We start from the raw sequence: 22,835 nt of genomic DNA, 5'->3' as shown, positions 1-22,835 counted from the left end.
TGCATTACCTTTAAGTAAAAACATTCTTAGGCTTCTTTTCCAATTATTATTTTAATTTGTATTGTCTGACTTCATAGTGAAGATCTCCAGTAAAATATTAAATAAAAGTGATAATAGCAGACTTCTTTGTTTATTCATTTTAATGGAAAAGAAATGTTCTAAATTTTTCCATGGATAGCATTATCAGAAAGTCCCTCATATTTCTAGTTTGCTAGAGAGTATGTGTGGGTGAGTAAAATGTACGATATATACAGAAGCACATACTATGAGTATAATACATTTATTAAAGAACTAAAAGCATATAAAACATATATTGAAGAAGAAAAACAGAATTTCAATGTACTCAGCACTAAGGTTAAGAAGAGAATGCCAAGATATTAGGAATCTTCTCTAGGCCACTCTCCAATCACATTCCCTTACCCCAAGGGTAACCATTATCCTGAATTTCCTTTGAAGATAAACTTGAAGAAAAACCAATGCCCTATCTCTAAACAATATGTTTAATTTTTTTAAAAAACTGAGCCATATGGGCAAACATAGCTGTGAAAGAAAAGCATTAATTGCTCATGTTAGATGAAGGCTCCAAAGAGAAAAGTAGCTAGTCTCTGGGTTTAGACTTGCTTTGGCTTTCTACAAGTTTACAAAAGCCCTTTTTGGGGGAAGCCATGGGGCCGGATCATAAGCGAGTCCTATATAGATCATATAAGTCTTATCAGACTTATCAGACAAGGCATCTGGGAGGGCTGTGTTTATAAGCCAAGTAATGGGTGTCCAGCAGGAATACAGTCAGGATAGTGGGCTAATTCATATTCTCATAGATCACCATACTTTCCCTCCAGTTCTCAAATGCAGGTCAAAGCAAAACCCTTCAAACAGTGAAGTAAATTTCTTCGGCTGACCTAGGGCAATGAGAGCAGAGCAGCAGCTTCACCAGCACATGGTGAAAGCAACCAAGCACAGACAAAAAGATTGACCAGTTTCACCCAGGCATTCAGTCTTCAAGTTAAAACACAGTACAATGGCACCAGGCATCTTGGTGAGAGCAATGAAAACTGTCCAGTTATATTGGTGGCCCTCTAAACTTAGAATACTATTGTTATTGTTTACTCATCCTTTATCATTCACCTCGGAATTCCCTTCATCTCTCTGTATTTCACTCCTGTTTCCTATATCCCATGTCTTCTTTCTTATTTTAGTTTCTCATTTTGAAAGGGTACAACTTTCAGTAACTGTGGAAAAGGGTGCATTGGGGTAAATTTTTAAACACATTCAACATCTAAAAATTCCTTTATTCTACTTAGTTGATAATACGGCAGAGAATACAGTTATTTGCAAGGTTGTTGATGAATCCAAAAATTCTTGCACCTAGTAGTTTTTAGCTTTACATTTAGCCTGCCATAATAATGGAGAAACATTGGACTAAAAGTAAGACATTTGGATTCTAGTCCTCTTATCTGAACTCATTCCAAGCCCATCACTAGGTTTGTTTGTTTTTTTAATACACATTTTATTGATTATGCTATTACAGTTGTCCCATTTTTTTCTCCCCTTTATTCCCCTCCGCCCTGCACCCTGTCTGCAACCAGCATTCCCCCAACGTAGTTCATGTCCATGGGTCGTACATATAAGTTCTTTGGCTTCTCCATTTTCTATATGATTCCTAACCTCCCCCTGCATATTTTATACCTACCATTGATATTTCTTATTCCCTGTACCTTTTCCCCTATTCTCCCCTCCCCCTCCCCTTTGATCTCCATTTCTGTGGTTCTGTTCCTGTTCTAGTTGTTTGTTTAGTTTGTTTTTGGTTTTTTTAGGTTCAGTTGTTGATAATTTTGAGTTTGTTGTCATTTTAGTGTTCATAGTTTTTAATCTCCTTTTTCTTAGATAAGTCCCTTTAACATTTCATATAGTAAGGGCTTGGTGATGATGAACTCCTTTGGCTTTAATTTATCTGGGAAGCACTTTATCTGCCCTTCCACTCTAAATGACAGCTTTCCTAGATAGAGTAATCTTAGATGTAGGTCCTTCCCTTTCATGACTTTGAATACTTCTTTCCAGCCCCTTCTTGCTATAAGGTTTCTTTTGAGAAATCAGCTGATGGTTTTATGGACATTCCTTTGTAGGTAACTGTGTTCTTTTCTCTTGCTGCTTTTAAGATTCCTTATCTTGAATCTTGGGTAATGGAATTATGATGTGTCTTGGTGTGTGCTTCCTTGGGTCCAACTTCTTTGGGACTCTCTGAGCTTCCTGTACTTTATGGAAGTCTGTTGACTTTGCCAGGTTGGGGAAGTTCTCCTTCATTATTTTTTCATATAAGTTTTCAATTTCTTGCTCTTCCTTTTCTCCTTCTGGCACCCCTATGATTCATATGTTGGAATGTTTAAAGTTGTCCCCAAGGTTCCTAAGCCTCTCCTAACTTTTTTAAATTCTTGTTTCTTCATTCTGTTCTGGTTGAATGTTTATATCTTCCTTTTGCTCCAAATCACCTATTTGAGTCCTGGTTTCTTTCCCTTTACTGTTGGTTCTCTGTATATTTCCCTTATTTCACTTTGCATAGCCTTCATTTTTTCCTCCATTTTGCAACCATACTCCACCATTTCTGTGAGCATCGTGATTACCAGTGTTTCGGTTAGTTCTATTTCTGGAGTTTTGATCTGTTCTTTCATTTGGGCCACATTCTTTGTTTCAGTGCATCTGTTACGTTGTAAGGGGCAGAGCCTTAGGTATTCACCAAGGCAGGGCAGCCAGTTCGCTCCATTGGGACACTGTATGTGGGAGAAGGGTCCAAGAGGGAATAATGCTGCTTGTGGGGCTCTCAGCCAGCTTTCGGTCTCTTCCCCTACTACCCATAAGCAGATTGGGCCCTTATGGTGTTGGTTCCCAGGTGGGCAGATTTGTGTACATTCTAGGACACTGTGGGTCCCTCCAATGAATTCTCCAACAAACTGTGAGGCTGCGAGTTTCTCCCACTGCTGTATTCCCCACCAGTTTTTACAGCCAAGGGTTCTGAGGCTTTCTTTTTCTGCACTGGACTCCTGGGTTACACAGTCTGTCTCGCTCCCCAGCTGTTCCTCCCAGTTTATCTGCATGCAAATATGTGACCTCTGGTCCTCCAGCCACTGCCTTGCCACACATCCTCTCTGCCCAGGGTACCTGTCTCTTTCCCTCCTACACATCTCGATTAAAGTTTCTTCTTTAATTCCTTGGTTGTCAGACTTCCATACAGTTCTATTTTCTGGCAGTTCTGGTTATTTTTTATTTTTAAATTTGTTGTCCTTCTTCTGGTTGTGCAAGAGGGCAAAGTGTATCTACCTATGCTTCCATCTCGGCTCAAAGTCATCAGGTTTGTATATACACAGACCCATCCACATGCTTTTTCTCCAGCCACCTTGCTCTAATTTTCCAATATTGCTCCTTCTAGTTCCCACACGAGTCCAGCCATTCATCACTTTCCAAGAGTCCATGTATATCTTTACTTCAAATCATTTCTTCCTTCTTCAGAAAAATATGTATCTTGAAGCTCTGCCCAGGAGGGGAAACACCCCCTCTCACAATCCTTAAGGGCCACTCCTGAGTAGACGGTAGTGCAAAGTCCATTTTCACCTGACACCAAAACATCAAGCCAAGTCATCGCAGACCAGGCCTGAGATTATTTTCGTCCTCCACTGGCTGGTTATAGGGGATACCTCATGAGACTATAGAGGTAAGTTGAGAGAGTAGTGTTTATGTAACACAGAAAGGTCACATGGGGGTCTGGTACACTTGTTCAGGTAACTTATATGGGACTTTATTTTTAATTTGTGTTTCCCTGGTTAACCAATGGAAGTGGTATGGTTTCAGAAAAATTATTTGACTTTTTTTTTTAGATTCCACATATAAATGAAATTATACAATATTCTTCTTCTGTGCCTGGCTTATTTCACTTAGCATAATGTCCTCTGGATTCATCCATGTTGTCACCAAAGGCAGGCTTCCTCCTTTTTAAGACTGAATAATATTTCATTGTAAAAAACTCAAACTCATAGTAACAGAATAGAATAGAGGCTACCAGGGTCTGAGGGCTGGAGGAAAAGGGGAAATACTGATCAAAAAATACAAACTTTCAATTATAAGATGAATAAGTTCTGGAGACCTAATGTAGCATAGTTACTATAATAAATAATAGTGTATTGTATTCTTGAAATTTGCTAAGAGAATGGATTTCAAGTGTTTTCACCACACACACACAAAAAGATGGTAATTTTGGGAGAGGATGAATATGCTGATTACTTTGATTGTGGTAATCATTTCACAATGTATATATATCTCAAAATATGTTGCACACTGTAAATATATAACATTTTCATCAAAAGTAAATAAAAATTTTAAAATGTGGCAGAACAACAAAGAAAAAAAAGAAGAGAAAGAAAAAGAAGAATGAGGAGGAGGAGGAGAATTACTAGTAGTAGCTGTTTGACTTCCTGTACAAGACAGTGTCCAAAAACATCCCTGGAATTTTGTGTCAGTGCCACATCATGCTGGTAATTACTTAAGGGAATAGCTTATATGTACTTTATGTACAAGGAACACAGGACCCAGACCGTCCAAGCACCACATTCTAGCAAACTATGTCTATGACACCAAATACTATGCTCTTGTTTTCATTTTTAACTTTGAGTCTAAAATTATGATAGTAGAACCATGATAAAAATCCCTATTCACTCATGACCAAAATCAGGAAATAAATGTCTGCACATTATGTTTAAGATGGAGGATGGAGAACACTAGTTTTTTAAATGCAAAACTTAACAAATAAACATATAAAATGACTTTTAAAAATATTTATATTGCTGTCATACCCAGGAAGAATCAGAGAGAGCACTTATTAATTGTTGTAATTCTAAGATTCTATTGATCTGAGATTTGTTTTAACATTCTTACTTTCTTCCTTCTTCAACTGTTTTCCTGTGCTTGGATAGGTCGGTTCAGTAGTGGTACGGCTGGCACTGGTGATGGGGGGCTTGATGTGACGAGTTGGTTGTTGCCCCCAGTGAGCCACGCCTCTGCTGACCTCCAGGGTTAACTGGATCATACGGTTAATGGCTTGTTGAATGTCATCCAAACTAGGAACCATCACCTGTGGAAAGAAGAAACAAGTTTCTGGTTCAGCTGGCACGTACATTCCATCCCTCTGATTCTAACCACTCCCACAGTCTGCCCCTCAGTGGGAAAAGCCTCAGGCTATATATGGCTCAGGTGCTGCTTTCAGGAGAGGAGGTGAGGGGAATGCAGACTGCACGAAGACTTCATCTACTTGAAGTTTTCCCATTCTACCAGTTCCCACAGGCAAGAAGGCCAAACAGTACTTGTCATTCTTTCCTTGTGAGGGTGGCTGGATGCAGCCAGACATTGTGGACGAGTGTGTTGGATGTCCGCAAAGCAAATAACTGAAAAAACTGTGCTGCCAAGAGTCTGACCTCAGTTGTCCGAACTGTGCCAACTAAGCAAAAGGAGCCATTCTCCAGGAGGCCAAACTGTGTAGATGTGGTGTTAGGTGAGTCACAGATGCACCCTGCCTGACATAATTCTCTGGCCTCTCACAGAATGCACCTCAGTCATCCTGAGTGGCTTTGGGTTCCAGATACCAATATGCAGCTGGGGTAGTAGAGATGAGAGCCATGAGAAGGCACAGGGTTCCATGGTACTCAGGGCATAGGCTCCTTCTCTCTTTCTATTCTGCATCCTAAATGGGCTGCCTCACAGTCAAGAGTTTGGGGTAGAGATTTTGACTTCTGAAATGGTCTTATTTAGATGATTTAATGTTTAAGGTAAGAAAAAGCAAGATTTTAGAATACTTGCTAATTGATGGCTGAACAGATGCTTTACTCAACTGTTACACCAAACTTCAGTACTCCAGGAGCTACGCAGAGCAATTTTAATAAGATTAATCATAATATTTTGATTTTTGTAAATAATGAGATGAAATAAAAACTACATAGGACCAAGTAGTTACCATCAATGAAGGCTCAGTTCTAATGCTACATACTTTTTAAATACCTTACCAAAATATCATTGTGTTAACTTGACTATTTAATAATACTTGCCACATTAGGAATCGCAAGATGTACTTCAGTTTTTATAAAGGAAATAACATCTTCTGACGGCTTTCGTCCATAAAGGCTGTAATAAGATGGAAATTTAGCTGATAAACCTTAACCTATAATTTCATAAATAGCTTGCTATGCTACAACACTCAATTCTAAAAAACAAAGGCCATTTTCAAAACACTGAATTACGTGAAGAGAATATTATTTATAATGAAACTATAAATTTCAAAGAACTAAGAAAACAGTGATTTAATATTCTTAGAAGTAAAATATTAAGTCTCATATACATTTTCTAGTATTTTAATGTTCTCTCTTTGTGATTAATGTTTACAAAAAGCATTCTTTTTTGAACACCTGTTATGGGGCTGGGAAAAAAGATCACCAATAAAAAGCATATATGTTCTTACAGGGTCCAGCACAAATAATACCCCTTTTAATTACAAAATCTTTTATTACAAAATCATAAGCATGTAATTTTGTAACATAACAATATCACACTCAAGCACACCATATGACATTTTAGTTGAAATGTTTAAATTAAAACTATAAATTATTACACTCACATTATTACCCTACCAGCCACACTCAAGCAGACATTACTTCTGCTGGACCCTGTAAATTTTTTTATAAATACTTTTTTGTAAGATTAAACAGGACGTTTTAGGTCAAAGCTTTCCAAAAACTTCTTTTTTAAACAATATCACTCATGCTCTGATATAAGTATAGATATACAAACACAAGTGCAGGCAGTGAAGGACGCAGATCAGAGCTGCAAATCAGTTTGGTTATCTCCCTCTGCCTAGCCCTCTGTCCCCATTCCAGACAAAATTATAATAAATGTAAACTTCCCAAGCAAGAAAAGCTATCATTACTGGAGAACTACGCTTCCATTTATAAATACTAACTACTGCCTGTGGCTATAGTTTTTCCAGAAGATGAGGGCCTGGGCTGACAGAAGCAAAGCAACATCCTCCCCGACTGTCTGCCCCCCTGCTGAACCTGCCATATCCTGGTATCTCTTCACGGGGCAGGAATTGTGAACCAATAAAACCAGGCTCTGTATTCAGGGTTCCAAGGGTGATGTGAAGGCAAGAGTGAAATTCCTAGATAGGGAGAGAGGGAAAGAAAGACACACACTCAAAAACAAAAAAGTCTCTGGGCCAAAGGACTTAGAAATTAAAATCCCAATAAGCATGGCTATACCTAACAGTAAGAAAGAGAACTAAAATATCAATAATTGAACCAGAAACTCACTCCAGAAAAAATTCAATGTAGAGAAGTATGACAAACTCTAAAATAAATGTAATGACAATGTTCAAAGATATAAATGAAGACTATCTTCCAAAAAATAAAAATAAAGAATCATTAAACTAAAAAGGCAGAAATGATATAGCAGAAGATAAGGAAAATTATTAATTGAAAGATTTAAGATGCAATAGAGAAATCTCCTTATATTAGATACAGGGACACTTGCCCATAATGTAGCCCAGAAATGCAAAAAGACAAAATATGTGACAGAGTACTTAGGATATCGGGAAGAGAGGCCCCAACATTTGAGATGATCACACATCCATTGTGCCCAGGACAGTTCTGGGTTAAGTCCGTCCTGACACTTCATCTGAACTGTGCTCTTCACTAAAAAGAGTGTCCTAGTTGAAAGAAAAAATTGCATGGTCAATCCATTCGATGTTCAGCTAGTAAGAGTTTCATAAGAAGAGAAGGTCCCAAAAGTAATAACTGAAGAGGAAGTAGCAGGGGATTTTCCAGGATTAAGGAACACTACAAGCACTCAAATAGAAAGTACACTCTAAGAAAACAGGACTAAATAAAGACAACTCCTCACAGGGGAAAAGAACTGCAGAACATCAAGGATAAAAAACAATCTTCCTTTAGACTTACTGCAGACTTCTCATCAGCAAGAAACAGATCAGAAAAAAAGTGAAGAAGTATTTTAAAAATGCTGGGAGAAAAACTAAAAGATTTTTATCTAGCCAAACTTGTCATGAAAGTAGGAAAGCAAAAAGGGCATTTTTAGATTTAAAATGAAGAATAAGAGAATTTATCCCTCACGCATCAAAATAAAATGTCATAAAATATTATCTGAACTGTATTAAAAAATCACAGTAAATGTAAACAGACTAAACTCTACTTTTAAAAGACTGAGAAAATCAGTTTGAATGAAAACAATCAGGTATATGATAATTGTAAGAAGTGAAACAAGAACTGCTCAGTAAAAGTTAAATGAACAGATAAAAAATATACACACACAAAAAGCTAGGAAAGTAAAATTGATGATAGACTAAAAAGAATATGATGAATCAGGATTAATATGCATAAAGAGGTTCACCAAACAAAAATAAAAGGAACATTGCTCTAAGCATATCTAACTTACTATGGCCTTGTATATACCTAATGGTATAGCCTTAAAATATATAAAACGAGAACTGACTAAAATGAGGAAAATTTGACAAGTTTACAGTCACACAGGGAGATTCAGCAATGAAAATCTAAGGAGTTAATCTGACAAAAATTTGCAAGACTTTTACAATGAAAGTTATAGAACCTCACTGAAAAATATTAAAGACAAATCCATGATTCTTGTAATCCATAACTCTGGATGGAAGACTCAATACTGTAAGGCCGCAAATTGTCTCCAAATTTATGTATAGCTACAATGTAATCTAAATAATCCTCCCAAAAGAAAAAATAATGTTCAACAACTTTTGCTTGGTTAATTAACTATATGGAAAAAATATATACTAGTTTCCTACCTCACACTAAATACAAAAATCAATACCATGTGAACTAAATCACTAAATATAAAAGATAAAACTATAAAACTTTTAGAAAACATTATGAAGTAGGGAAATACATTTTTTAAAAGACATAAAAAATCACATATTACTAAAGAAAAGATTGATAAATGAGTATTTTAAAGAACAGATAGATAAACTTGAATAGCTTGAATATTTTGAAAGCCAGCAAAGGATACCATGAAGAGAATGAAAAGATGGGCACAATTGAGAAAAGATATTTGCTATATTATCATCAACAAAGTAATATATTGAGAGAACTGATAAATAAATCCAACCCAACAGAAAAACAGAGAGAGAGAAGGAGGAGGATGAGAAGACAAGGCAGTGAGAAGGGAAGGGTAGGAAAACTCATATTTTAAGGGAGAACACAAATGGCTCATAAACATAAAAATGTGTTCAACCTCATTAGTAACCAGAAAAATGATAACTGAAATTCCAGAGAAATGCCATTTCACACCCCCTATGCTGGCAAGATTTTTTAAATTGACAACACCAACTGTGTGTGAGGATGAGGAGCAATGGGACTCTCAAGCTAGGCATTGCCTGGAAAAGTAAGGAGTGCATACACCCTAGGGTTCAGCCATTATACTCTCAGGAGGTGCAGCAGGGGAAAGGTACAAGAATGTTTAAAGAGGTTTTATTCAAAATAGCCCAAATGGAAACAGTCCAAATGACCATCACCAGTAGAACAGAAAAACAAACTGTGCATGCTCCAACTATATAGAAGTCAAAATAAATGATATCAACATAGGTTAATCTAAAAAAACATAATGCTGAGTACAATCCAAAACAGGCAAAATTAAATGATACATTGACGAGGGATACAAATACATGGTAAACTCTAAGGAAAACCAGGACAATGATAAACATCAAGTTCAGGATAGTAGTTACCTTTGGGTGAGCGGGAGAGGATCGTTAAGGGGACTGGACATGTTCAGTGTTCCTCATCTTGTCCTGGCTGCTAAGAACTTGGTTGTTCATTTGATCACTGTTCTTGCAATATTACCTTTATGTTTTCATACAGTCTTTTCATCAATATTATATTTTAAATTTTATAATTTTTAAGGTAATAAAAAGTACTCTTATTAGCATTGTTATAACAGTATTACCAGACATGTTTAGCATATTTTCAACTTGCCTTGCAACAAATATTCTTCTTTTCATTGTGTCCAAAGATAAACGTGTAGCTTTTTGAAGACTGTCTAGTAATTGATGAGAGAAGAAAGCATAGACCTCTTTACATTCCTGTAATAAGAAATTGTATTACATTTGGTACAAAAAAAATATTAAAAAATTCAAACATACACTAAACAAGAATATTAGAAGTGTCATGTGAAAGATGAAAAATAATGGACTATACAATTTCAACTACATTATAGAAGTAAGTTCAACTCTAAATTACTTGCTTATTTTTTAAAACAATAATGAAAAGTTTGCTTTTATAAGTGCCCTAGAAAACCACAAGGATTCACTGAAAAGCCAAAACTCAAAAGTGGCTCATTCAAAATAATCATAGTTTGCTCAATACTCAGTAATTTGCTCAACAAAACTTAAGCACTTAAGCGTGGTGCACTTCTCAGTGCTCAATGGTATAGGCATAAAAGGATATTTAGTCCCCATCCTCAAAATACGCAGCTTGGTAGATAAACATATTTTAAAATGTACAATGCCGAAGTATATGGCATGAAATTTGCACGTCTCAGGACCATAGTTTGCCCCTCTCTCCAAGCCCCTCTTTGCCTGCTGAGAAGTAGCAAGTGTACGGGTCAGAGTGCAGGACAAGTACTGAGCCTGGACATGGGCCTGGCCACCACATCTTGCTTATACATCCGAGGCCAGTCTCTGCCCATATTATGCCTCTCCACTCTACACCCTGCCCCTCTGGGACTGGGTAGGGGAGTTGGGTCAAGTTGGGCCAGAAGGGAGGCTCAGCAGGTGTGAACAAAGAGAAGTGGCGTTACCAGGCTAAAGCACTGGTATGAAATGATCAGACATTTCCATCAGATAGACCATTCTGACAGCAACATGGAAGGTAGATTTGAGACTGAGCAAGGAAGTGAAAGAGTAACAAATGTGTGACATTTATTTCCCAAACTGGATGTATTAGTGTGTGTACAAGAGTGTAAAAGAATGTAAAATAGAGAAAGAATGAAGATAAGTATCACGAATTTAAAGAAGACTGACAGGAGCAGGGAAAGCAGGAATCAGCACAGATGTGGCAGCAGCATTCAGCACTGATGCATGGCCAGAAGGCTGAGGCTGGAAGAAGGAGAAAGAAAGCTTCATTTCAACGCTTCTCAACAAAATGCGAAAGTCTGCCCCCTCAGGGTCTCTCCTGGGGAAGAGTCTCCTGACTATTCATGGTGCTAGTTAAAAATGCAGATCCCTGGGCCCTGAGTGAATCAATCTCAGCTTGTAATATAGGTAACACTATTAAACACAGTAACTGAGAAAAAAGTCCTCCACTCTGAGTCAAATAGATTGGCACTACAACCCCAGATGTGACATTTACCATATAAGAAAACATGAACAATTACAATAGGGGAAGATAACTAAATAAATGTAGTTGAAAGAGCACATCAACAGTTGATGAAGTTGGGGAAAACTGTAAAGACTGCTATATCTTGCCAGGTTCTACTGTGCAGAATTGAAAATTATATTTTCTGGATTTTGTTATAAATCCACATTAGTTATACATCCAGGTAGGCTGGTTGTAGAACCTCCTGAATAAAGCTCCATTCAGGGTTATCTGCAATCCTATGGCTCAAAATTCTGAGAAAATCAATAAGGTTGTTTCACAATAAATACCTTTTTAAATTCATCTTCTTTATCATTAACAGCAACCTCAGTCACAATATTAGTCTCATAATCAGGGTTTTCGCCTTCTTCTGCTTCACTTCCAAAAGCAACATGTTTCCTATGTTCTATAGATAAAAGACAAAAAATATACATTTAATGTTAAGCATTTGGTTTACTATATATGTCCAAAACTTCTTTAAAAACCCTTTCTTAAAAAGTTATTAATTAAAAAATTTTAAATTTGTTTCTGCAGGAATTATCCTTGAATGCAATTTAAATCACCCATCTCAATAGAATCGTTATTCCACTGAGAAATATATTCTTTAAGTAGACTCTGTCTTAGTATCTAGAATTAAAAAACATTTAAGGAGGGTTTTACATACTATCTTTCCAAAATATTTACGTACTTTTTGAGTTTTATAATTTAATGAACCGATATTATTGTGTTTTAACACTTCTGGGGAAAACTAACTAAACTAAAGGGGAAACCTCTAAGCTAAAGGAGACATGCGATGGTTAGTTGTTTAAGCTCAGTTTCTCATCATTAGTGCTATTGACAGTCTGGTTGTTGGGGGCTGTCCTGAGCATTCGGGATGTTCAGCATTCCTGATCTCTACCCACTGGAAGCCAGAAGCACCTCCTCTTGCTGTGTGACAACCAAACATGTCTCCAGACTTTTTAGAATGCTATGGGGGGAGAGACAGCGAGAAAGAGAGAGAAAGAACACAGCAGACCTAAAACTGCTATCCAAGGAAAGGCTTGCTTGCAAGGTTGTTCCAAGGTTTGTCCCTGATTGGCACTTGGGAACTTGGAGTTCAGAAGGGTTCCCACTGTTCTCTAACTGAGCAATTTTCAACCTTTTTCATATCATGGCATACATAAACTAATTACTAAAATTCTGTGGTACACCAAAAAATATGTATTTTACCAATTTGACCAAAAAAATAGGTATAATTTCAATTCATTCATATTGGAAGGCTATTATTATGTTGGCTGTTGTCATTTTTTTTTATTTGACAACCTAAGGGAAAGAGGTCAGTGTCCCTGACTAAATATCAGGTATTGCACATTTTAAAGACTCTTGAGGCGCACCAGTTGAAAATCGCTGCTCTAACTAACAGAAAGGGCTCACTGTGACTGAACAGTTCATGCAAACACCTGCTTTGCTTCCCTTCTGGGAGTCTGGAATTTTGGTACCTGCTAAGCAGAAGGTGTCTACTTGTGAACATATCTGTAACGCTCATGATTCCAACAGTATAGGTAGTAAAATTACCTGGTACTTGTTTTGCTGTTTTCCCATCGTACTTAACTTCATAAATAGTCTCAAATATTGATATAAGTTCTCTGACAGCTTCTTCCACATGCTTACTTTTGTGGTTTAAAACCTCGGCCCATTCTTTTGTATATGTCTATTAAACAAAGAAATGACTATTAACTTCCAGATAATTTAAATATACTGTAAAAATTATTAATATAGCTATAATTACCACCGCTTGAAAATAACTAGAGATAGTTGCCAATAGCATAATATTTCAGACCCAAATCTGTCAATAATTAAAGGCACAGCTCCTAAGGCCCATGCCAAGAAAAGGAGAAAGAAGAAAAATTCCGTTCTTTTACCTTTATCTGATTCAATCATACACACACATCTACATTCATATTTATATGATGAAAAAAAAGAAAGCTAAAGAAACAGAGAGATGAGAATGTCAAAAGTTGAAAATAAGAAATGGTTTAAAAAAGGACAATCCAAAGTGTTTCTGAGATTCAAATGAGATGAGGTTTTTAAGTGAGCATGGCATTGTATGCCAAGCATCAAAATGTGTAAGAGCTTTGTATGTATTAATTCATTTAATTACATGACAACCTCTTGGAATAGGTAATATTATTGTCCTCATTTCACAGATGAGAAAACTGAGGCTCAGGAAGAATGAGAAATTTCTCATTCTCATTCTCAAGGTCACACAGTGGGTGGTAAAAATAGAGGTTTGAGACCAGCTTTGACTGATTCTAAAAACCTGTGCTTTGCCTTTCAAAACTTTTTTAATGGTCAGAAGAGGCTTTAGGAAGAAGTTGAGAACTAGCTAAATTCAGAAGAGAAAACAGGTTTATAAATTGAACAGGTCTTTTGACACATCCACAACATCCATACATTTTAGAAAAGAGAAAAGCAAATGGAAGCAGCCAACTCGGGCCTTCCAAACCGCTTCTGCAAGGGAACCCAAGCCTACATATGCGAACCTCTTCCAACAAGCCTTGCCAGATTCCACATTCTCTGTGTGTTGCCCTCATGTTCCCTTCTTGGTACTGGACTGACAGAAATATTTCTTGGCTACTGGATTGAGGGAGATACTTCTAAGTTTGTTGCTCCCGTTTATAAAACTGCATCAGTATCTGAACTCATCCTCATCTTTTCCCATTTTCATGGGAAATGATTTCTTCCTCCTCCTCCCCAAAGACATTCTCGGATAGTCTGTACCCCCACCAACTCTTCTGACTTTGCTACACCATCCACTCCTTCCATCCTTTCTGATTAGTCAACACAGTGTCAAACACTGGGATGACGATGGTGGCTGACAGCCACTTCAGTTTAGCAGGAAAAATGAGTATTAAGCAAGTAGATATACCAGATAATCCCAGCAGATTGACCACATGTAAACACGTGTTCACTTGCATAAATGTAACAGGTTTACATCATCACCTTCCCCACTCCTGCTTGCTTTGCAATCCCTTAAGAACGAGACACTACAAGTTAAACATGACAGATTGAAAGCACATGTTTACCTGGGCAATCCCCTGATTCCTCCATACACCTCAAAAAATAAAAAAGACACACAAAGAAATCTTTTTAAAACAATGTGCCCACAAGAATAAGGGAGATGATGTCACATAAATTCTTCTGTATGTTTCTAACATTATATAATAATAAAGTTAATGAGATGTGAAAATTGGTGCTGCGACAACTGAATATCTACTTGCAAAGGAATGAAACTCAATCCTTCCCTTATACCATACACAAAAATTAACTCACAATGAGCCATAGACTTAAATGCAAGAGCTAAAGCTATAAAACTCAAGAAAAAAAAAAGGGCATAGATCTTCACGATCTTGGATTAGGCAAAGTTTTCTTAGCTATGACACCAAAAACATAGCAACAAAAGAAAAACAAGATAAACTGGACATCATCAAAATTTAAAAACTTTTGGCTTTTGTAAGACAACATCAACAAGGTAAAAAGACAACCCACAGGATGGAAGAAAAAATGCAAATCATATAGCTGATAAAGAATTAGTATCTAGAACATATAAACAATTACAACACAAAAAACAGACATTTATAAACAAAAGTATACAATATGTAAACAAGCACATGAAAAAAAGGTTCAACATCATTAGTCATTAGGGATGTGCAAATCAATACCTCAATGAGATACCACTTCACATCCACCAGGATGGCTATAATAAAAAGGCAAATAGTAAGGGTTGACAAGGTGTAGAGAAATTGGAACCTTTGTACAAGGCTAGTGGGAATGTAAAATAATGCAGCCACTTTGGAACACAGCCTGACAGCTCTTTCAAAAGGTTAAACGTGGAGTTAACATACAACCTAGCAATCCCACTCCTAGGTATATATCCATGAAAAAGGAAAACATGTCCTCACAGAAACTTGTACACTTACATTCACAGCAGCATTATCTGTAATGGCCAAAAAAAGTGGAAAGATAAAATCACTTCGAATTTGCATGCTCAGAGAACAAAATGTTAAAATGGGGCATTTAGTGCTGTCTCCATTGTAGTCAAGGCCCCAATACAGAGAACAAATGAAAGATCCCACACATTATGAAAAAGACAGCTCTTAAAAGGTAGCAGAGAAGGCAGCCTTTGGCCCACTGTCCCCTTTGAGGTTACAGAAGGCAAGCTTGATCACTGGTAGAGATTTGGAGAACTAAGTGTAGGGAACTTTAAAAGAATTACACAGAGACCTGACCCCTGTCCTCTAGAATTTGGGGATTAAGGGGCTGGCCCATGCCTAAGTAGTCCCGAGGCAAGATGTTCACTGGTTATCCCAACCGCTGAAGGAAAGAAGAGGTGTCCTGGGAAGAAATTTCATTTTCATAGAAAGAGGGGCAAAGGTACCTGTTTTTCACAGGCTAATTGGACCCCTTGAGAGGGAGTCACCCTTGGTTGTCTTGAAAAGACAATAGCAAGGTGACTCAAACCAGCAGGGTGGGTGTAGCTGAAGCACAAGGTAGGCACGAAGGAAAAAAGAGCTCAGTTCAAGACATAAAGTGTTTCTGAGAGAGACTGTGTAAATGTGCCAGGCCTCGAAAGTGATCAGACAAGGTTCCTGTCTCTGTGTTCTCCAGCCAATGAAGGTTTTATCCTGTAGGAACTGGACAGTGAAGGATTTAAACTAGGGAGTTTTGCAATTGAATTTGGTGGCAATGTGGAGGACTGATATAAAGGGGCCAAACAGAAAGGCAAACACTAGACAGATCACATCATTGATTGCTAAACTCAGAATGAGCCTTAAGCATCTGACCCAAGACAGGGGCAATACCTATGCAAAAGAAGAGGCCATTCCAGCAAAATCTGAATAAGAAGCAAAACTTGAATGACCTTTACGACTGACTAGATTTAGGAAATGGGAGTGAGGAAAGGAGTCCTCAGGGCTCCCACATGTCTGGGTGACATAACGGAAAGTCTGTGGTAGTTAAAACCATGAGAATAGATGATATTGTCCTGGAAGCCCACGCAGAGGAAGAAGAGCAGTGAATCACTTGCAGAACCCAGCACAAAGTTGCGCCATTAGCAAAATAATGTCTAGGGTGTGGCCATTAGTTGGAGCTGTGGAAGCCTTGTCTTTGGAGCTGAGGATGTTCCAAGACAGCTATGATATCTAAATGCAACTGACACAGATTTCTACTTTTAGACTGTAACTTTACATTTTAGGTTTATGTGTGTTTTTATGATTAAAATATAATACATAAATGCATACCTCATTGAGCGTCAACATATCTTCTACTTTGGTAGCACCACTTTCAGGAAGAGAAATTAACACTGTTTTGGCTATCTCCTTTAGAACTGTATCAATATGCATCTCACACAAGTCACTGATCTACCAACAAGAAAAAAATGTGGAAGAAAACTCTTCTTTCATCCAAAATGTACTTGATTTATAAACTAATTTGGAGGGCCATATCTGGAAACTTGCCTCCAGAGCCCAGCATAATTTGGTGGAAATTTTAGGAGTATATCTGCAAAGAAAGCTTGACATGGAACTAAAGTTTTATTGAGCAGTAATGTGTACCATACATATTCTCTTTTAAATCCTCATTCGAGTCCATGAACCATCATTATCCCAGTTTTACAGTAAAAGAAATTAAAGCTCAGAGATATAAGGTAACCTGGGGAGAAACACACACCTAGTGAAAGGCAGAGAATACTCCCTAGATGTATCCAACTCCCAAGCCTCTAAGTTTTGACAATTATACCATGCTGCCACCACTGACAGACCAGCACACCTAAAAAGGTACGCATGTTCTAATAGCAAACATGTCATAAATCAGTAGACAGTTGTCACCTAGATGACTGCCTCATTTCATTAATATTAGATGCAGGGGTATTTGAGCACTCTGTTCTGCCATTTTTGACAGTCTACATTTTCCCTGTTTTCTAAAATACACTGTGGAGTTGAGTCATCATTTTAACATATCAAGGGCAAGGCAATTCAAGAACAGGCTATCCTAAATGAAAAGGGCTCAAAAGTAGTTAAAAAAATATAAAGCATTATTTTTTTTAACTTAATGGATTTCTTTTAGTAAAAAGTCAGAGCTTTTCAAGGGCTTTCATAGGTAATCAGACTGTTACTCATAGCCTGAGTATTCATGTGTATAATTTTTTGATATTTCTCTATTTTACCTTCTTTAAAAGTTGATTGAACATATTCAAAACTGAGTCAACTTCTTGAAAGAAGCTTTCTAGTGTTAAAGATGACCATGTTAATATTGTGAGCCCTTGTCTCAACACAGATTCCACCTACAAAAAGAAAAAAAAAGTTTCCACTATTAACATAAGCATCTGCATTTATTAAAAAGGCTTTCTTTTATTGCTTGGAAATATTACAGATTATATTTCCTTAATTACATTTCTCCCCTATTATACTTAGCAAAGGTGACTTTTTGGTTTTTATTAATCATCTCTGGCTGCCCATGAAGCAATCATGGTTTCTTAGAAAGTGCTAATTATATAGATTTAGTTGTTTTGCAAAGGCAACAAAACTTAGACAAGAAACCATTCTGTAGGAATAATAGAGCTATAAAGTTAAACTAGAAAGATAGAGGGTCTAGGCAAGAATAGATATTCTAACATCCATAATTCTAACGTTAAACAACAAGAAAACCAGTTTAAACCTTCAGCATTACCAACCTTTTTCATTTTAGGGGTCATCAGATTGACAAACACAGAAGGCACCTCCTGACATAATTCATCATAGTACTGTAGAAGATCCTGTTAAAAGTCAAAATGGCATGTTTTACTTTAACTTATTTTAAAACAGACATATTCTGATTCAGACCAGCAAGGTTTCATAATACCTATTTCCTCATAATCCTGCCAAGATGGAGGATGCTCATTTAATTTCATAGTAAGTTACTGTACTTTCTCCGTACCTGTAAAGTACCTGAGCAGCCCCTTTAAACAGTGAGTCAATGGAGCTTTCTAGATTCACATTTTTAATATTTATTATTTGTCTTTCTAGATTAATGCCACTTTAAATAGCTTGGATAATTATCTTTTCATGATGTCTGTCATTATACATTTGTTTTCTTTCCGTTCCTTGTCCTTTGACATAGTAAAGCATACGTATCACTGATGCCACACACGTTTTCTTGAATCAAAATCAATGTCTGCACAATCAAAATTAAAAAGTTTTGCTATTTTCTTTTATATATCTTTCAGAGATGAACCATACAATCAATTTGTGGCCATTCTGTAATTTATTGCACTGTGTAATGGGAAGTATGGATTCAAGTTAATCCTCCATCAGAGTAATAATATTACATTGTTTTGATGTTTACTTAATAGTTTCAAAGTTATTAATTTCTTTCCTGCTTTTTTTACTTGTAGTTGAACTTTTATGTATACTTGACACTTGGCAAAGGACTTTGACTTTCAGAATATCGTTCAATACCAACTAAATCCTGAAATATATAATGCAGGTAATAGAATCCTCAATTTACAGCAGCACTTCAACAGTCAATTCTCCAAAGCCACAACCAGCCAATACAAAAACCTAGGGCTTTTAATGCTGAAGCTAAAGTTTATACGATGTTAACACTCCTCTTGGGTTTGTCTGTTTGTTTTTAATATAGCAATTAAATACTATTTTGATACAAGCTAAACTAATTAAACTCTTAGAAGAAAGCATGTGCATAAACTTTCATGACCTTGCATTAGGTAAAGATTTCTTAGATGTAACACTAAAGACATAAGAAACAAAAGAAAAAGTAATAAACTGAACTTCACCAAAATTAAAAATGCGCTTCAAAGGATACTATCAAGAAAGTGAAAAGAAAACCCACAGAATAGGAGAAAATATTTTCAAATCATTTATCTGATAAGATATTTGTATCTAGAATACAATGTCTGTCCAGAGGGTACCCAGCCATGTAATATGAAAAATAAAGACATTTACGGAAGGAGATATGATACAAGAAACATTGTACATAGGACAATGACACCTCAGTCCCTTTTATAATAGGCACCTTGGGACCTCACACAGTTCTCCCAATCATTATCAGCTGCCCCATCTTATTTTCTCGAATCTCATGGACAGTCTGAAATCTCTTCCTTTTCAAAGGTGATTTTAGTTTTGGGAAAAGCCAGAAGTCGCAGGGCACAAAATCTGGGCTGTAGCGGGGCTGAGTCACCTGGGTGATTTGATGTTTTGTGAAAAAATTCTTTACAAGACATGACACATTAGTGGGTGTGTTGTTGTGATGAAGCTGCCAATCACGAGTTGCCCATAGGTGTGGCCTTCTGGATCACCTGAATAGTTTTCGTGGAGGAATGTTCAAGCTTACCATAAAATCTGATGCAGATCTGTTGCCCTACTCGCTCAGTCATTTTGAATACGACAGGCCCACAGTACACATGCTCCCTCAACGGCATCTACCGCCCCCACTGACTAGTACAGTGAAGTTGTCATTGTTCACACATGCGCATTCCAGTCCACTCTCCTTGGCTGCCGGGTTACATCCATGTCTCATAAACCATTCTCATTATATTGACAATGGCTGGACTTTTTTCCAGACAGACATCACTTACAACTCAGTTATAAAAAGGGAAATAACTCAGTTAAGATATGGACAAAGGATTTGAATAAACATTCCTCCAAAGACCTACAAATATGCACATGAAAAGATGCTCAACATGAAAAGATGTAAATCAAAACTGCAGCGACATACAACATACTACTTTACATCCAAATGATGTTCAAATGAAAAAGACAGTAACAAGTTTTGACAAGGGGGTGGACAAACTGAAACCCTCACCCACTGCTGATAGGAATACAAAATAATGTAGTCTCTTTGAAAAAATGTGTCAGTTATGAAAAATGTTACAATAGAATTACCGAGTTACTGAAACCCAGCAATTTCACTCCTAAGTATCCGCACAAGAGCAGCAACATTCAAACAGTGTGCCTCAAGAATTTTTAAACCATGTAATACCTATTTAGTCAGGGACATTGACCTCTTTTCCCTTAGACTATCAAATAAAAAAAATGACAGCAGCCAACACAACAATAGCTGTCTAGTGTGAATGAATCAAAATTATACCTGTCTTTTTGTCAGATAGGCAAAAAATATATTTTTTGGTGTGCCGTAGAATTTTAGTAATTAGTTTGTGTGCTATGAGATGAAAAAGGTTGAAAACTGTTGCCCTAGACAATAAAAATATACACACCCCAAAAAACTTTTATACAACTATTCACAGCAACGTTATTAATAATAGCCAAAAAGTGAAAACAACCCAAGCATCCATTAACTGATGAACAGATAACTAAAATGTGGTATAACTATATAATAGAATATTATTTGGCCATAAGAAGAAATGAAGTAATACAAGGAACGACGTAGATAAACTTTTAAAACATCCTGCTAGGTTAAGAAGTCAGTATCAAATGTCCAAACTGGGTAAATCTGTAGAGATAAAAAGTAGATTTAGTGGTTACCAGGGGAAGGTGTATCTTGTTAGTATCCTTGGGATTAAACATATTACAAAATATAATGCACTTGACCTATACAATTACAAGATTAAGAATATGTTTTAAAAATTGTTATGCGCCATTGTCACTATCCAGAAGTCTAAATCTGATTTGTAACAATCTTTTCATTTTCTGCTTTTCAACTCCAATCCTTCCTTTTGTTTGCATGTCAGTATTTAAATTCTATCAAGAATCAACAATGGAACAAAATAGAGAGCCCAGAAATAAACCCACACATATATGGTCAATTAATTTACAAAGAAACTAAAATATACAAATGAGCCAAAAATATACATGACAAAAGGATGGTCTCTTCAATAAATGGTGCTGGAAAAGCTAGACAGCTACATGCAAAACAATAAGACTGGACATCTATCTTATACCATACATACAAATGAACTCAAAATGGATTAAAGAGTTAAATTTAAGACCTGAAACTATAAAACTTCTAGAAGAAACCATAGGAAATAAGTTTCTTGACATCAGTCTTAGCAATGATTTTTTTAACACCAAAAGCATAAGCAACAAAAGCAAAAATAAGCAGAAACTACACCAAACTAAAAAGCTTCTGCAGCAAAGGAAATCATCAACAAAATAAAAAGGCAACCTATGAAATGGAAAAATATGCTTGCAAATCACATATATGATAATGGGTTAATATCCAAAATATGTTAAAAACTCACACAATTCAATAGCAAAAGATAAAAATAAAAATTTATTTAAAACATTAGCAGGGGAACATTTTTCCAAAGATGACATACAAAAAGCCAACAGGTGCATGAAAAGGTGCTCAACATCACAAGGCAAATCAAAATCACAATGAAAATAGATTAGAGCACAGGGAACATAGTCAATAATACTGAGATAAATATGTATGGGGTCAGGTGGGTACTTGAAGGGGGAAGGCAGGGGTTGTGAACCACTGTGCAAAGTTCATGATTTTCTAACCATTCTGCTGTACAACTGAAACTAATACAGAATAATACTGAATGTAAACTGTAATTTTTTAAAAAGATAAAAAATAGTGAGTGTTGGGAAGGATATAGAAAAAAGGGACCCTGGGAATGTAAATTGGTGCAGCCACTATGGTAAACAGTATGGAGGTCCCTGAAAATTTAAAAATAGAACTTCCATATGACCCAGCAATCCCGCTTCTGGATATATATCCACTGGGAATAAAATCAAGATCTCAAAGACATATCGGTACTCCCATGTTCACTGCAGCATTATTCACAATAGCCAAGATATGGAAACAACCCAAATGTCTGTCAAAGGATGAATAAATAAAGAGGATGTAATATATATATATATGCACACACACATATAACATATATCACACATAATATATTTATAAAATGGGATATTATTCAACCATGAGAAAAAAGGACATCCTGTCATTTGACACAAGATGGATGGATCTGGAGGCTTCATGCTAAGTCAGACACAGAAAGACAAACACTGTATGACATCACTTACATGTGGAATATAAATAAGTCAGACTCATAAAAACAGAGAGTAGAAAAGTCATTGCCAGGATCTGGGGAGAGGGGGAAATAGGGCAAGGTTGGTGAAAGGGTACAAACTTTCAGCTATAAGATAAATAAGGTCTGAAGATCTACTGTATAACATGGCAACTGTAGTTGATAACACTGTATGATATAATTGAAATGTGTTTAGAAAGTAGAACTTAAATGTTCTCACCACCCCCCAAAAACACACTATCGATCGATCGATCGATTGATCCAGAGATACATGGTGAATGTGTTAACTAACTAAATGGGAGGAATTTTTTTCACAATATATATGTATATCAAACCATCACGATGTACGCTCTAAATATCTTACAATTTTATCTGTTAAATATACC

The 22,835-nt window shown here is 36.5% G+C and overlaps 1 protein-coding gene across 1 annotated transcript in view; it reads right to left on the bottom strand.

The window, feature by feature from the left end:
- DNAH8 (dynein axonemal heavy chain 8) overlaps positions 1–22,835 on the bottom strand; it is a 302,018-nt gene that overhangs the window by 232,046 nt on the left and 47,137 nt on the right. The window contains exons 15-22 of the mRNA XM_054569318.1: positions 18,130–18,210; positions 17,623–17,739; positions 16,700–16,819; positions 12,975–13,110; positions 11,711–11,826; positions 10,041–10,147; positions 6,084–6,159; positions 4,921–5,116 (exon numbers count right to left, since the gene is read on the bottom strand). Coding sequence (XP_054425293.1) covers positions 4,921–5,116; positions 6,084–6,159; positions 10,041–10,147; positions 11,711–11,826; positions 12,975–13,110; positions 16,700–16,819; positions 17,623–17,739; positions 18,130–18,210 — 949 coding nt within the window. The remainder of the gene's footprint in view (positions 1–4,920; positions 5,117–6,083; positions 6,160–10,040; positions 10,148–11,710; positions 11,827–12,974; positions 13,111–16,699; positions 16,820–17,622; positions 17,740–18,129; positions 18,211–22,835) is intronic.

This window comes from Pteronotus mesoamericanus, unplaced genomic scaffold (genome assembly GCF_021234165.1).
Source record: "Pteronotus mesoamericanus isolate MK-2021 breed Mesoamerican mustached bat unplaced genomic scaffold, CSHL_Meso_final contig_20, whole genome shotgun sequence".
In the NCBI taxonomy this organism is placed as follows: domain Eukaryota; kingdom Metazoa; phylum Chordata; class Mammalia; order Chiroptera; family Mormoopidae; genus Pteronotus; species Pteronotus mesoamericanus.
The sequence above is the reverse complement of the archived record's forward strand: the minus strand, read 5'-3'. Positions and strand labels throughout refer to the sequence as shown.